This window comes from Silurus aristotelis (genome assembly GCF_946808225.1).
Source record: "Silurus aristotelis genome assembly, chromosome: 14".
Taxonomy (NCBI): Eukaryota; Metazoa; Chordata; class Actinopteri; order Siluriformes; family Siluridae; genus Silurus; species Silurus aristotelis.
The window spans coordinates 22800593-22814795 of record NC_139587.1 but is presented as its reverse complement, the minus strand read 5'-3'; the positions used below and the strand labels follow the sequence as shown (position 1 = coordinate 22814795).

General features: G+C 39.4%; 1 protein-coding gene across 4 annotated transcripts in view; it reads left to right on the top strand.

Moving 5' to 3' along the window:
• csk (C-terminal Src kinase) overlaps window positions 1–14203 on the top strand; it is a 41947-nt gene that overhangs the window by 13513 nt on the left and 14231 nt on the right. For 3 of the 4 annotated variants that reach the window (XM_083560890.1, XM_083560889.1, XM_083560892.1), the window contains 4 exons: window positions 2887–3028; window positions 4251–4364; window positions 4501–4613; window positions 10415–10634. In XM_083560890.1, coding sequence (XP_083417016.1) covers window positions 3014–3028; window positions 4251–4364; window positions 4501–4613; window positions 10415–10634 — 462 coding nt within the window. In that variant the 5' untranslated portion in view covers window positions 2887–3013. Of the gene's footprint in view, window positions 1–2253; window positions 2769–2886; window positions 3029–4250; window positions 4365–4500; window positions 4614–10414; window positions 10635–14203 lie in introns of those variants that run through there. The other variant, XM_083560891.1, reaches the window with a different exon arrangement.

Sequence of the window (14203 nt, the reverse complement as noted above, 5' to 3'; positions counted from 1 at the left end):
TAGCTTCGAATCGACATTTAAAGTTTCAAAATTTTGAGTCTATTTACTCTAGTTAACTCTTTTTTTTTTTTTCTTTCTTTCTTACTCACAATGCTTTTCTGCTGAGATTTAAGCTCTTATTTCACCACTACCTGAATAGAGCGATACAGCATCGCTTTAGTCTCTCATTGGTGTACTCGAGTCTGTTTCTTCAGATTAGATCTTCACCATCGTGCTCGTCATCTTGTAGATCTATAACTAGCCATGCTGAAATGGAATGCCCTCTGGAGTTTGGAATCCAGTATAAATGTAAGACTACATCGGGTTTCTTTTAAAAAAAAAAAAAAGGAAAAAAAGGTGATATTTGTCACGTGTATATTACAGCACAATGAAATTCTTTCTTCACATATGCCCCAGCGATGGGAATCTGGGGTCAGAGGATACACTGAGTGTTAAATGCCTTGTTTAAGGGCCCAAGAGTGACGGGCTTGAACCCCCGACCTTCCGATCAGTAACCCAGAGCCTTTAATATGACGGTAAACATCGCAGGAAAGCGGTGAGTGAGTAAGAAAACAAGCTTCAGGTTTTTCAACCTGGAAACCCGACTGTGCTGGGAGTTGTAGTGGCGACCGTGAACTTCTCACAGGAATAACAAAAGTACAGCTTCTTGTCTTCGAAGCTCGAGTATCAGTTGAACATCGAGTTCAATGTAAAAGCGTTTTTTACACTGAAGTGTCGCAGATGGTGAAGAAGGAATTGGAGCTGAGAGAGTTCTGTCATGAAAAGCAGCTGACGAATCCGCGGAATTGCACGCATCCTGTCCTCAGTCAATCACGCTGCTAACGATGCGTTGGTTTTACCAGACCCAGATTGTTGAATAGATTTTAATAGGCACATCATATCAGGTTCCCAAAGTGGGTTTTTTTTCCTGTAAAATGTTGTGTACTTGTGTAGGCCTCACCACGTGTCCTATTTTTTAATGATTCATGCTGTTCCGGTGCAGGCAATGTAAAATTAGGCCATCGGAACAGCAGAGGAAAAGTGTGTTTTTTTAAAGGGAAGTGGCTTATGTGCCCTAACTGTAAAGGCTGCTGTGTACAGGAGCTGTGGTTGGCGTCTGGAGCCCACACCCATCCTATAATGTCGATCGAGCACTAACTGCACGAAACATCGCTCTGACCAACACAGGAAGTTTGCCCATACTGTAAAACTTGCAGATACACAAAATTTCTGATTATGGCTTTGCGCTGTGTTTTATGTTTGTGGAATGGATATGAAATATCAGGTGTGTGTTTATTTATAAAATAAAATAGAATTGCCTTTTTCTGTCACATACACATTACAGCACAGTGAAACTTTTTCTTCGCATATCCCAGCTTGTTCAGAAGCTGGGGCCAGAGTGCAGGGTACAGCGATACAGCGCCCCTGAAGCACAGAGGGTTAAGGGCCTTGCTCAAGGGCCCAAGACTGGCAGCTTGGCGATACCGGGGCTTGAACCCCCGACCTTCTGATCAGTAACCCGGGGCCTTAACCACTGAACAACCAGTTTGTGTGTCTCTGTGCCTGTGTGTGTGTGTGTGCCTTTGTGTGTGTGTGTCTCTGTGCCTTTGTGTGTGTGTGTCTCTGTGCCTTTGTGTGTGTGTGTCTCTGTGCCTTTGTGTGTGTGTGTCTCTGTGCCTTTGTGTGTGTGTGTGTCTCTGTGCCTTTGTGTGTGTGTGTCTCTGTGCCTTTGTGTGTGTGTGTCTCTGTGCCTTTGTGTGTGTGTGTGTGTGTGTGTGCGCGTGTGTGTCTCTGTGCGCGCGTGTGTCTCTGTGCCTTTGTGTGTGCGCGCGTGTGTCTCTGTGCCTTTGTGTGTGCGCGCGTGTGTCTCTGTGCCTTTGTGTGTGCGCGCGTGTGTCTCTGTGCCTTTGTGTGCGCGCGCGTGTGTCTCTGTGCCTTTGTGTGTGTGTCTGTGCCTTTGTGTGTATGTCTCACTGTGCCTGTTCTTTTATTTTTTGCGTATCTCTGTGTCTACAAATGTCTTTCTGTTTCGGTGTCTCTCTTTATGTATGTCTTTTGGGGTCAATCTGTGTTTCTGTGATTTTCTGTGTGTGTGTTTGTGTACAAGTCTGTGCCGAAAAAAAATCTACGTACTTCATTTTCTTGCCTAATTGGGACCACCGAGAATCAGTAAGTAACTTCCAGAAAGCAGGCCTTATTGCAGTGAAAACAGGAAGTATAGTCAGGGCTACATGACATGAACTATGAACAGGAAGTGCTGGCTGAAATCGGAAAACCATTTTCAGCGGTGATGTGCCATATCACAATGTTCAAGCTTTCTTAGTGCCGCGATTACGTGGTACAATATTTCAGCATTCTTGTTGCCCATATATGGTAATCTGACGTGGTGCCCCTGATGATATTGGAGTGTGGTTTGAGAAGGTGCCGATCTTCCCTCGCGTTTCAGCCGTGTTTAGAAACACGATGTCGCTCTCTCAGCTCTGCTCTGCTGTGCTGTTACAAACCCCAGTTCCTGTCTGAGGCATCGGAAAATCTGCAGCCGACACTTCCTCTTCGAAAGTGTTTGCGCTTCCTGTTATTAAGCTGCTCGTACTTATAAGTTCACTCCCTTCTGAGCGATTGGTCGCTTTGTTCTGTTCGATTCTGGGAGGGATTTGAGGGACTTCAAACGAACCTAGCGTGTCACTTTTGACGCATTTTTGAATGCACATTAAAGCGTCTCCACCACCTCCCACAGTGCAATGAGGGGGTGAATAAAGAAGTCATGCTGCTAGGGTGACATTTCACAGGTCTTCTCATTCCTGAATCAAACATTTTTCCTGTTCTAATAGTATTATATATTGTTTCTACATTTATTTATTTATTTATTTATTTATTTTTTAATAAATCTAATCGTTCTGTTTGTAGGTTCTGGACGCACTTGATGGTGGATGTTGGTTCAGTGCTGATGGTGTTTCTTAACCTGCTGGGACACTGAGAGGATTTTCTCCTTCCCTCTCCCCCTGTTTCCGTTTTTCCTTCCACCCACTTCACCATGTCTGCTGTACAGGTGAGAGTGAACAATAAAAGCTACCTGGAATGGAACGGTCTGATCCCTTAGCATATATATTGCTAAAAGATAATTAGCCTTCAATTAGCCTAGCATTCAATTACATTAGTGATATAGTGATAAATTAGTGATTTAGTGATAAATAATTAGAGGTTTAGTGATAAATAATAAGCATAATAATAATAATTTTTTTTTGTTTGTTTAATACTGAAACTGCAATTATTTACAAATTTTGCAGCCAGTTTAGAAACTGAAACTGACTATTTTTATTCATACTGTACCTCTATAAGTGAAGATTCAGTATTTGTTCGATATCGATACAGAATGGTGGATTGGATTTAGGCGGAACAATGCACAAGTCAAATCTGATCTTGTAACTGCATAAAGAAAAGATTGAAATTGGACATCTTTACACGTAATTAGACTTGTTGGGGGGGTTTGATTAAAATTTTTTAAATTATATTTGTACTTTATTTACATGATATTTGTATATTATATAATATAACATGTAAAACCCTTTTTTGCTGTTTGGGGGTTGATTTTTTTTATTATAATATTTCTTTCTTACTTGACTTTATCTTTATCTTATTTTAATACTATGCGTTTTCTGCTGTTTTTGTCGAAACACATGGGCGTGTGTGAGAGACAGAATGGGCGTGTGGGAATGGGCGTGTGTGCCAGAGGGAATGGGCGTGTGTGCCAGAGGGAATGGGCGTGTGTGCCAGAGGGAATGGGCGTGTGTGCGAGAGGGAATGGGCGTGTGTGCGAGGGGGATTGGGCATGTGTGAGAAAGGGAATAGGCGTGTGTGAGAGGGTGATTGGGCGAGTGTGAGAGGGGGATTTGGCGTGTGTGAGAGAGGGAATGGGCATGTGTGACTGAGGGAATGAGCATGGGTGAGAGAGGGCGTGTGTGAGAGAGGGAATGGGCATGTGTGAGAGAGGGAATGGGCATGTGTGAGAGTGGGAATAGGCGTGGGTGAGAGAGGGCGTGGGTGAGAGAGGGCGTGTGTGAGAAAGGGAATGGGCGTGTGTGAGAGGGGGCACATGCACAGGAATAGTGAATGTGCACGCACAAATGAACAAATGTGTCTAATGTGAGAGACAGTGTGTGGTGTGTGTGCAGCATGTGAGAGAGAGTGCAATATGTGTCTCTGTGTTTGTGTGTGAGATCTGTTGTGTGTCCACTGAATAAGCAGCATTGCATCATCTCCCCCCTCATTAGACGATTTGGCCTCCGGGCACAGAGTGCGTAGCAAGGTACAACTTCCCCGGCACGACTGACCAGGACCTGCCCCTGTGTAAAGGAGACGTTCTCACCATTATAGGAGTCACCAAGGTAAGTGTTGTTCTGTGTGACATCATATTAATGCTCCCGACACTACTGGATTCCCAGTGTCTTCTCCTGTACGACCTGCTGCTACTCCTGTCTCTCCTTCAGTCTCACAGAAACAGCACTTTTTGTTTAATAACAGGACCCAAACTGGTACAAAGCCAAAAACACAGTGGGACGAGAGGGAACCATTCCAGCGAACTACGTCCAGAAACGAGAAGGAGTCAAGTCGGGCGGAAAACTCAGCCTCATGCCGTAAGTACCGATACGTTACGACTAAAAGCACAAATTTAGCCTTTCATGACTTAAATAAATAACGGCTGATTTCCTAAACGTTTAACACAATGTATAGAATAAATCTCGAAATAAACAATCACTGGCACAGTACAGTTTCCCTTTAATATCAGCAAATGGACTCTTTAGCGACAATCACACTGGGAGACGTTAAATCTGGACCTCTGTCAATATCTGTTATATACAAATCCAACCCCTTTCTGCCTTAATCTTATATATTTATTTTATAGTGTGTGTGCTTATAGTATAGTGTGTGTGTGTGTGTGTGTGTGTGTGTGTGTGTGCGTGTGTGTGTAGCCTTCAGTATAGTATACTGTTTATTTTATCCCTATTTTTATACTTAATGTTATATTTTTTATACTTAATTTTTGAATTTTGAATTTTTATATTTCTATTTATATGTTGGACAGTCGTAAAAAGTATCTCACTGCATGTCGTACTCTGTATGAATGTGTATGTGACCAATAAAATCTGATTTGCTTTGATTTGAAATAAATAAATGCTGATTTCATAAACATTTAACACAATGTATGAAATAGATCTCGAAATAAACACACTTTACTAGGTAACTAGGCTTTTTGTAAATTCCAAGTAAATAGGAATCCTATGTAAACACTACATTTGTACGTAGCTTTAAAAAAAAAAGAATCAAGCAAAATATCAGTAAATTTCAGAAATAATGGCTAAGGGGACGGAGTAGCTCAGCGGTTAAGATGTTGGACTTCTGATCAGAAGATTGTGAGTTCAAATCCCACCACTACTTAAGTGCCACTGTGGGGCCCTTGAGCAAGACCCTTAATAATCTTGAACTGCTCAGAGGTGAGAGTGAGATCATTGTAAAACAGTCTGAATAAAAGCGTCTGCCACATGCCATAAAAGGAAGTGAGGTTCATACAGGGTTTCTGCAGGATCTAAATTTTAGTCCTTAAATTCAGCCAAATTCACTGTTGTAGGTTTAAAATTATTTTAAACAGGTCTTAATTTTGCGATGTCCATGTAACGCTACCTCTAATACAAACTGTTTACATGCTGTTTTTGCACATTCTCTCGACTGCTGCTGTTGCTGTTTTGCACAAACCCTTTTGTTTACATTTTGTTTACTTACAAGTACACTCCTGTACTCAGTCCTCTCTGCACACGGTACTGTATAATATACAGTAGGTTTACTGGAGGCGCTGTTTTGTGTATTTGTTCTAAACTGTCTTGTGTTGTGCTTGCACTGTTTGCTTCAGGTTGCACATTATGAATTTATGTGGCGAGGACACTTACTATTCCTTAGCTCTGTGTTTTCTGTTATGTAGATTTATGTTGTTAAATGAAGCACCAGGGTACAGGAGGAACATGGTCTCATTTCGCTGTGTACTGCGTCAGCTATATGTGGTTTCAAAATTACAATAAAAACTTCTTTACTTGACTCATTGAAATGCTCCCGCAGCACTTTAATGTTTTTGTTTGTTAGTTTCCATGGTGTTGTAGTTCTTTCTTTCTTTCGCAAGTTCAAATATAATTCGCTGTATTACGACTACAAATGAGACCAACATGCAACAGCTTTCTGTTATTGGAGCGAAGCTCTCTTGAATTGTACCACATGCGTAAAACGGATTTAACTTTTTCAGCAATGGGGAAGTGCAAGTTTAGTGATACTTGGCTTGAAAAAAAGGGTTTTCTGTGTGTGATGTAGGTCATAATTTCATTCTTAGTCTTTAAATGGTCTTAAAAAGGTCTTAAGTCTTCAATTTGACTTGGTGAAACCTGCAGAAACCCTGTTTATAAATATAGTGTTGTTATTAATGTCACCTTTCTGTGGTTAATGACGAACATATACACAGTGTAGGTAAAGTTATGGATTATCTATGGGGGTTTTAAAGCATCTTTGAAAACTGGTGTGTTTGGTTATTTTGCAGTATTTGTGAAGAATCTCAGTATGAAAATAAAACTACACTATATGGATAAGTTTGTGGACACCCAGGGATAAGATTTGTAACATCCTATTCCACATTTGCTGTTAATCTTGTATAATATTGTATTTGCTGTATAATATTATGGCCTCTATTCTTCTGGGAAGATGTTCCACTAGCTTTTGGAGTGTGCTTATTCAGCTATAAGGGTGTTGGTAAAATCAGGCACTGATGTAGGTGAGGTAAGGAGGTCTGGGGTGCAGTTAGTGTTCCAGTTCATCCCAAAGGTGTTCAGTAGAGTTGAGGTCAGAGCTTTTTAGCAGGCCAATCAAGATCTTCCACTCTAACCCATGAAAACCATAATGGAGCTGGTTTTGTGTACAGGGGCATTGTCATGCTAAAACAGGTTTGGGGTTTCTAGTTCAAGTGAAGGGAAAATGTAATGCTTCCACAGCCAAAGATGTTTATATATTCTGTGTGTGTGCCTCCAAATTTGTGGTAAGAGTTTGGTGGATGAACTGCATATGGCTGGAAAAGTCAGGTGTCCCAATACTTTTGTCCATATAGTATATGTGAGGACATTTAAACTGCCAAGTCATTGATGTTTGAATATAGAGAGAGAGAAAGACTGTTGAACCCAGTCATGCAGGAAAATACAGACACGTGACATTTAGCCTGGACGAGCTATATTTAGTGCACGCATTAGTGATATCATCAATGTTCTTTCACTATAGTCATGCTCATGGCACATGTCTTGCTGATAGCGTGTCCAGCACTTACGATTGCCACCTCATTTAAATCAGCTAGTCGGTGGTTGAAAAGCAGCACACGTCGGGCAGTGTAATAAACAAACCTGGTAATAAATGAACGAGGAAACCGATCGATCGAGATCGGAAATTGTTATTCTTCAATTCCTGCCCATCAATCACACCACAGCAGCAAACTGCCCTACGTAGAAGATTTACGGAAAAACACGAAAACGGCAAAAAACGTGTTTTCAGAAACAAGCTGCATTTTTTGTTTGTTTTATGAACTTCAAGAGAAGTCAAGCAATGTTTTATAACTGCGGTGAAAACAGGAACAAACTTGTTTCACAGATTTTTTTTCCACTGCATTCATCATTTGCTGCAGTGTAAACAGATAGAAATATGAGGTTTTGTTCCAATAAAAAAATAAGCTGTTTGAAATTCTGGGACAATATTGGAAAAGATTTACTAACCGCACATTTTGATTTTTTTTTTTTTTTATCAGAATACAACTGAGTTTTCATTTTACAATTTGTTTGTATTAATTGTGCAACATTAATTTATGAGCTTTACACCCAAAAATCCAGGCGGAAGTTGTCTAACATGAAATATAGGACCATATAACCGTCCTATAAAGGAATCGGTTTGTTATTCCTCATATAGTGCAGCTTCAAACCGCCATTTTATTTTTATTCATTGGCGACATATCGTGTTTTTTAACTGTTCCATTTAATCGTTCGCAAGACAAGTTACGTTTTAAACAACTCTTCAAAACTGTGGGACCAAATGCACAACAAAGACCTCAGAAAGCATCTACAGACTGCCGCTCTCCAGACTTTCCCACACCAGGGAAATGCGCTATGATCATTACAAAGCGCTCACATTTGGTTTGATTTCCGTAAAACGTGTTCTGAGAGTCTCCTAAATAAATAAGTAAATAAATCTTAACATGAATGATTCAAGGTTTTTGAAACATGTAATATCGCCTACCATATGACTTCCTGTGAGCAAAAAAACAAACAAACAATAGGCATTAAAGCGAGAACTTTGGGTATTAAATTCTCTTTCATGCTGCAGCTGAAACTTCCTTCTGAGCCATGCTGCTACTATAATAGAAAATGAATCCACATGTTTGGACCAATCAGAATCAAGAATTTCATGAAGCCGTTATCTTTTCTTAATGGATTTAGACTATCGTCATGTTCATGTTGCATACAGCATTTAAAGAGCTAATTTATTACTGTGATTAATGTTAATAGAAAGAATGGGGATTTCGATGGATGATTTAGTGTGTGCAATATAAAAGCAAATTTTGTGTCATTATTAACCTGAGTAAATAATAGAACAGTTTCATTCTTTAACTGAATAACTAGGATTTGATCATTGTGGATTTTTGAACGAATTATTAATTGAATACCTGCAATCGTTTTATTCATCATTCAAGCATCATTCATACATGTTTTACACACAAGCTTCACAACTACAGTACTTCAGTGCAGCAAATTGTGGACAGGTTTCGTTCTTTTCTTTTCAGTAGTCAGGTTTCTGTTCGAGGGGTACGATTCAATTGGAATTGCAAAACGCAGATTGCATGCTTCTGATGCCAGAGTCTCAGCAGAAGCATCCGACGCTGTGCTCCTTTTGGAACCCTGTAATTTTTCTTTTCTCGTCTTGAACTCGAGTGTTACTGTGCGTGTCTCTGTGTTTATATCCTTGTTGGGATTAAATGTCTCCACAGAGTAAGCAATATCTGGCATTTTTAGAGCTTGTGGGGACAATTGACTGGTTCTCATTAGGAAAACTGGAGATTTCTTTATTTTTAACGAAGCTGCAGGTTTTCATTTGGTTGCTGAATTTAAGCCGAGGATTCGATTTCGGTGCAGCATTGCTTTACATAGTTTCATTAATTATTGTCAATAAATGTGGTCCTCACAAGGATAGCTGAATAAATGTTTGTTAGTGCATGTATTTTTATGTTTTCCACAGCTTAATCCACCAGTAGGGTCGTTAGAATGAAGTTTTTTTTTGTTTGTTTGTTTGTTTGTTTGTCTTAAGGGTTTTTTGCCTCTAAGTAAAACTATAATCATGAAAATCACCAGTAGCTTGTAACAGTAGGTTTTGTTGGTAATAATGACATTGTTTCTAATTAAATGAAGTCATGAGGTTACCTTATGCTAAAGGGTACTAGCTAGTGAATTTTTAATAATAAGAAGTTAAGAGTCAACAACATATTCAGTATACGATCTAGCATAAGGTTTTGAGACATATTAGAGATGACTTCTAAAAAAAAAAACAAAAAAAAAACACATACAAAACACACACACACTCAAAAAAATCATACAGTTACCTGTATATTTCTGATGTACAGACATTACTCTAAAATCCAACTTTCCCAATCTTTTTATCAACATGTTTTCTCATTAGAAATATAGAATACTGTATAAACTTATAATTAGCTTTTTTTTTTTTGAGGGGGATGTAATAAATTCTTAATCTTTTGATTAAAAAATCTTGGCAGCTGTGAAGTATCTCAAACTAGCCCAATCTGGCAACCCATTCATTAAAGGTCTGTTAACTGTTTTTCCTTCCACTGAAAAGCAAGCATCAGAGAAGAGTGATTGTTTCTTCAAAGGGGCTTTTAGTACTCCTTGGTGTAATTCTCATTTTTGTTAAGGGCATTTTAACGATGACTATTTGTTATTAAATATGAATTGTTCTAATCTGCTGGTGTAAATGTTGAGCCTCTCCTACACCTGCACTTAAGAACAGGCCACCACTGACTATTTATCTCCATTATCCCAATTATTCTGCCAAATAGTTTTATTGCTTTTTAATTTGCATTTGTAAATTAACAGGGTTTTTTTTTTTATGCTAAATAAAAGTTTAAGAGAAATACATACACAGTTAGACCAAACAAGTTGTACTTTACATTTGAAGCCAATATTAAATGTTTTCTGTTCATTTATTTTTTTTTTTATCAACATGGCTGTAGATTATGTTTAATAAGGACGAGCAGAAAAATGATATACGCTTTAAAATGTATAATATGCTTCCCAGTGTTGGTCATGTTCAGTGTTGTTTATGTTGCTGTTTGTTTTTTCTTCCCGCTTTCCTTCAGATGGTTCCATGGTAAGATAACACGTGACCAGGCCGAGAGACTGCTCTACCCACCCGAGACGGGGCTCTACCTGGTGCGCGAGAGCACCAACTTCCCCGGAGACTACACGCTGTGTGTGAGCTCCGAGGGCAAAGTGGAGCACTACCGCATCATCTACCACAACGGGAAACTCTCCATCGACGAGGAGGTGTACTTCGAGAACCTGATGCAGCTCGTCGAGGTGAGGCTCACATAAAAGTCTGGGGTTTCAGGTAGGGATGGGCGATAAATCGATTTTATCGATTAACTCGAATGTGTAGTTTACATCGATCTGTTTTAATAAAAATCGGGTTTCTCTTTAATGTCCGCCGACGCCCCCCTCTGGGCTCCCATAGTTTCGAACTGACTCAGCCCTCCCCCCGCGCGTTAGCCATAGATATACACAAACAACATGGAAGCGAGCAGAGAAGAACTCGTTCCCAAGAAAGCCACAGTGTCATCTGTAATTTGGAATTGGTTCGGTTTTGCTGCGTCAGACGAAATGAACAAGACAGCGGCAGCACAAGACTGCAGTTAAGCAGCCGCATCTTGAAAATACACACGGTTAAGGAGCCGCACTTTGTTTAGTGTTGCGCGTCTAATCGTACACTTACGGTATGGGTGGTGGGAGCGGTCAAAATACATGCAAAGACGCTTCAGAACGGCGTTTCCGTTAAGAAACAGAAAAATCAGAGCATTTGAATCACCATATTCAAACACTCATAAAACATTATTTTGAGGTTTGCTCAATCTTTCACATAATTCTTATTTAGAATCTCGCTGTCTTTTATATTCTTATTTCAAATTTCAACTCAGTTTACTGTGGAGATTTTAAGAAAAGTAAAGGCAAAATCACTCCAAGCATCACTGCAATTTTTAACCATGTTCCACATTCAAACACTCATAAAACATTTTTTTTTATAGGTTTGCTCAATCTTTCAAATTATTTTTTACTAACAGTGTCCCTGTCTGTTACTCTCTTAGTTTTCCAGTCATTTTACTGGAGTTTTGGAGAAAAGTAAAGGCAAATTCACTCAAAACCTCAGGTGCATTTTCAATCATGTTCCACATTTAAAAACTCATAAAATATTTTTCTTTATAGGTTTGCTTATTTTATGTTATGTTCTATTTTCACAATTTACAATGGCAGGGCCTGCATCTTGTATTTTTGGCTTGTTGTTTCTGATTGCACTTTAACCCAAAGTGGGTTATAATCCCAGAAGGGTAAATAAACTTTATTTAATAAAGTTACAACTTTTTTCAACATTTTCTTTGTCATATGCAGATTGATTTTAAGCAGGGGAAAAAAAATCTATTTAAATTTTTTGTGAAAAATTTTTTTTTTAGGCCATATCGCCCTGCCCTAGTTTCAGGGTTGTTTCGGCACATGGTTGCTTCGGATTAATAATTTTTGCACTCTTACTTTATATTACGTGTCTCTTGCCACATACTGTAGCTGTAAACATTAACCAAAAATGAAACAAATATCTGTTTACTAGTCAAGTCAAGTCAAGTTTATTTGTATAGCGCTTTTCACAACAGACATTGTCTCAAAGCAGCTTTACAGAAAACAACAGTGAAGGTGAATGGTGTGCGTTTGTCCCTGATGAGCAAGCCGTGGCGACAGTGGCAAGGAAAAACTCCCTTAGATGATATGAGGAAGAAACCTTGAGAGGAACCAGACTCAAAGGGGAACCCATCCTCATATGGGTGACATCAAAAGTTTGGTCATAAATCTTTCAACAATACAGAACAATTTGTGATCATCATAGATCCAGCATCAGCTTCTCCATGCCAGGGCCTTTAAACACTCGGCATCTACTTCTCCATGATCATCCATAGGTCCATAATCTTCACGAGGTGGGACGTGACTGGAGCTGGCCAAACCTCAGGATGCCTCGGGATGGGGAGAGAAAGAGAAGCAGTGGAGAGGAATTAGCGTAGCTGCTGTTCATGATATTAACAGCACAAGTTGATAATGTGCATGTGATCAGATGTTCTGGAGCACAAGGTTATGATGTGATGTGTGTTATGTGTGTTATGTGTAGGCTTTGCTTAAAAGATATGTTTTTAATCTGCACTTAAACTGGGAGAGTGTATCTGAACCCCGAACACTGTCAGGAAGACTATTCCAGAGTTTAGGAGCTAAATGTGAAAATGCTCTACCGCCTTTAGTGGACTTTGCTATTCTAGGAACTACTAGAAGCCCAGAGTTTTGAGATCTCAGGGAGCGTGACGGATTGTAGCGTGTTAAAAGACTGGATAGATACATGGGAGCCAAACCATTTAGTGCTTTATAAGTGAGTAGCAGTAGTTTGTAGTCTATTCGAAACTTAATAGGAAGCCAATGTAGGGACGATAAGATTGGGGTTATATGATCGTATTTTCTTGACCTAGTAAGAACTCTTGCTGCGGCATTCTGAACTAACTGAAGCTTGTTTATTAATGATGCAGGACATCCACCTAGTAATGCATTACAGTAGTCTATTCTAGAGGTCATAAACGCATGGACGAGCTTCTCTGCATCAGATATAGATAACATATTTCTTAGCTTAGAAATATTTCTAAGGTGAAAGAAGGCTGTTTTTGTAACTTGATTGATGTGATTTTTGAAAGATAAGTTGCTGTCTAAAATAACTCCCAGGTCTTTTACCGTTGAACTAGTAGTTACAGAACAACCGTCTAAATGCAGGCTGAGATGCCGGAGCTTCTGTGTACTATTTTTTGGGCCGATGAGCAAAATCTCCGTTTTATCAGAAAAGTTATGGGTCATCCAATCTCTTATTTCTTCAACACACTCAGTTATGCGAGCTAATTGAGCTGTATCGCCTGGTTTGGATGAAATATATAGCTGGGTATCATCAGCATAACAATGGAAGCTAATTCCATGCCTTCTAATAATATTTCCTAATGGAAGCATGTATATTGTAAAAAGCAGGGGTCCCAGAACTGACCCTTGTGGCACGCCATAATTTACTAGCATTATCCTGGATAGCTCTCCATTTAAATCTACGAAATGGTAACGATTGGACAGGTAGGATTTAAACCAGCTTAATGCCTGTCCCTGAATACCGATGTAATTCTGTAAGCGATCGAGGAGAAGATCATGATCTATAGTGTCGAACGCAGCACTAAGATCTAGTAAAACTAATAGGGAGATGTAGCCTTGGTCTGAAGCTAAAAACAGGTCGTTAGTGATTTTAACTAGAGCAGTTTCTGTGCTATGATGGGGCCTAAAACCTGACTGAAACTCTTCAAAAATATTGTTCCCCTGCAAGTGGTTACATAGCTGGGCAGCGACAATCTTTTCTAAAATCTTAGACATAAATGGGAGATTTGAAATTGGTCTGTAATTCGATAGCGTGCTTGGATCCAGATTAGGTTTTTTAATGAGGGGCTTAATAACTGCTAACTTGAGGGATTTAGGGACATGACCTAACGATAGTGAGGAGTTAATAATATTTAAAAGAGGCTCACCAGCTGTATATAACACTTCCTTCAGTAGTTTAGTGGGAATTGGATCTAACTGACATGTTGTTGATTTAGCTTTCATAATAGCATCATACAGCTCTTCCTGTCCTATACATGTAAAACAGTGTAGTTGTGGGGTTGTAAGTACGATTGTGTCGGGAGATGCTGTCAGAGGTTGAACTGCCACAATTGTTTTTCTAATGTTATCTATTTTTTCAGTGAAGAAATTCATAAAGTCTTCACTACTAAACTGTGATGGAACACATTTTTCAGATCCCTGATTTGTTGTTAATTTAGCGA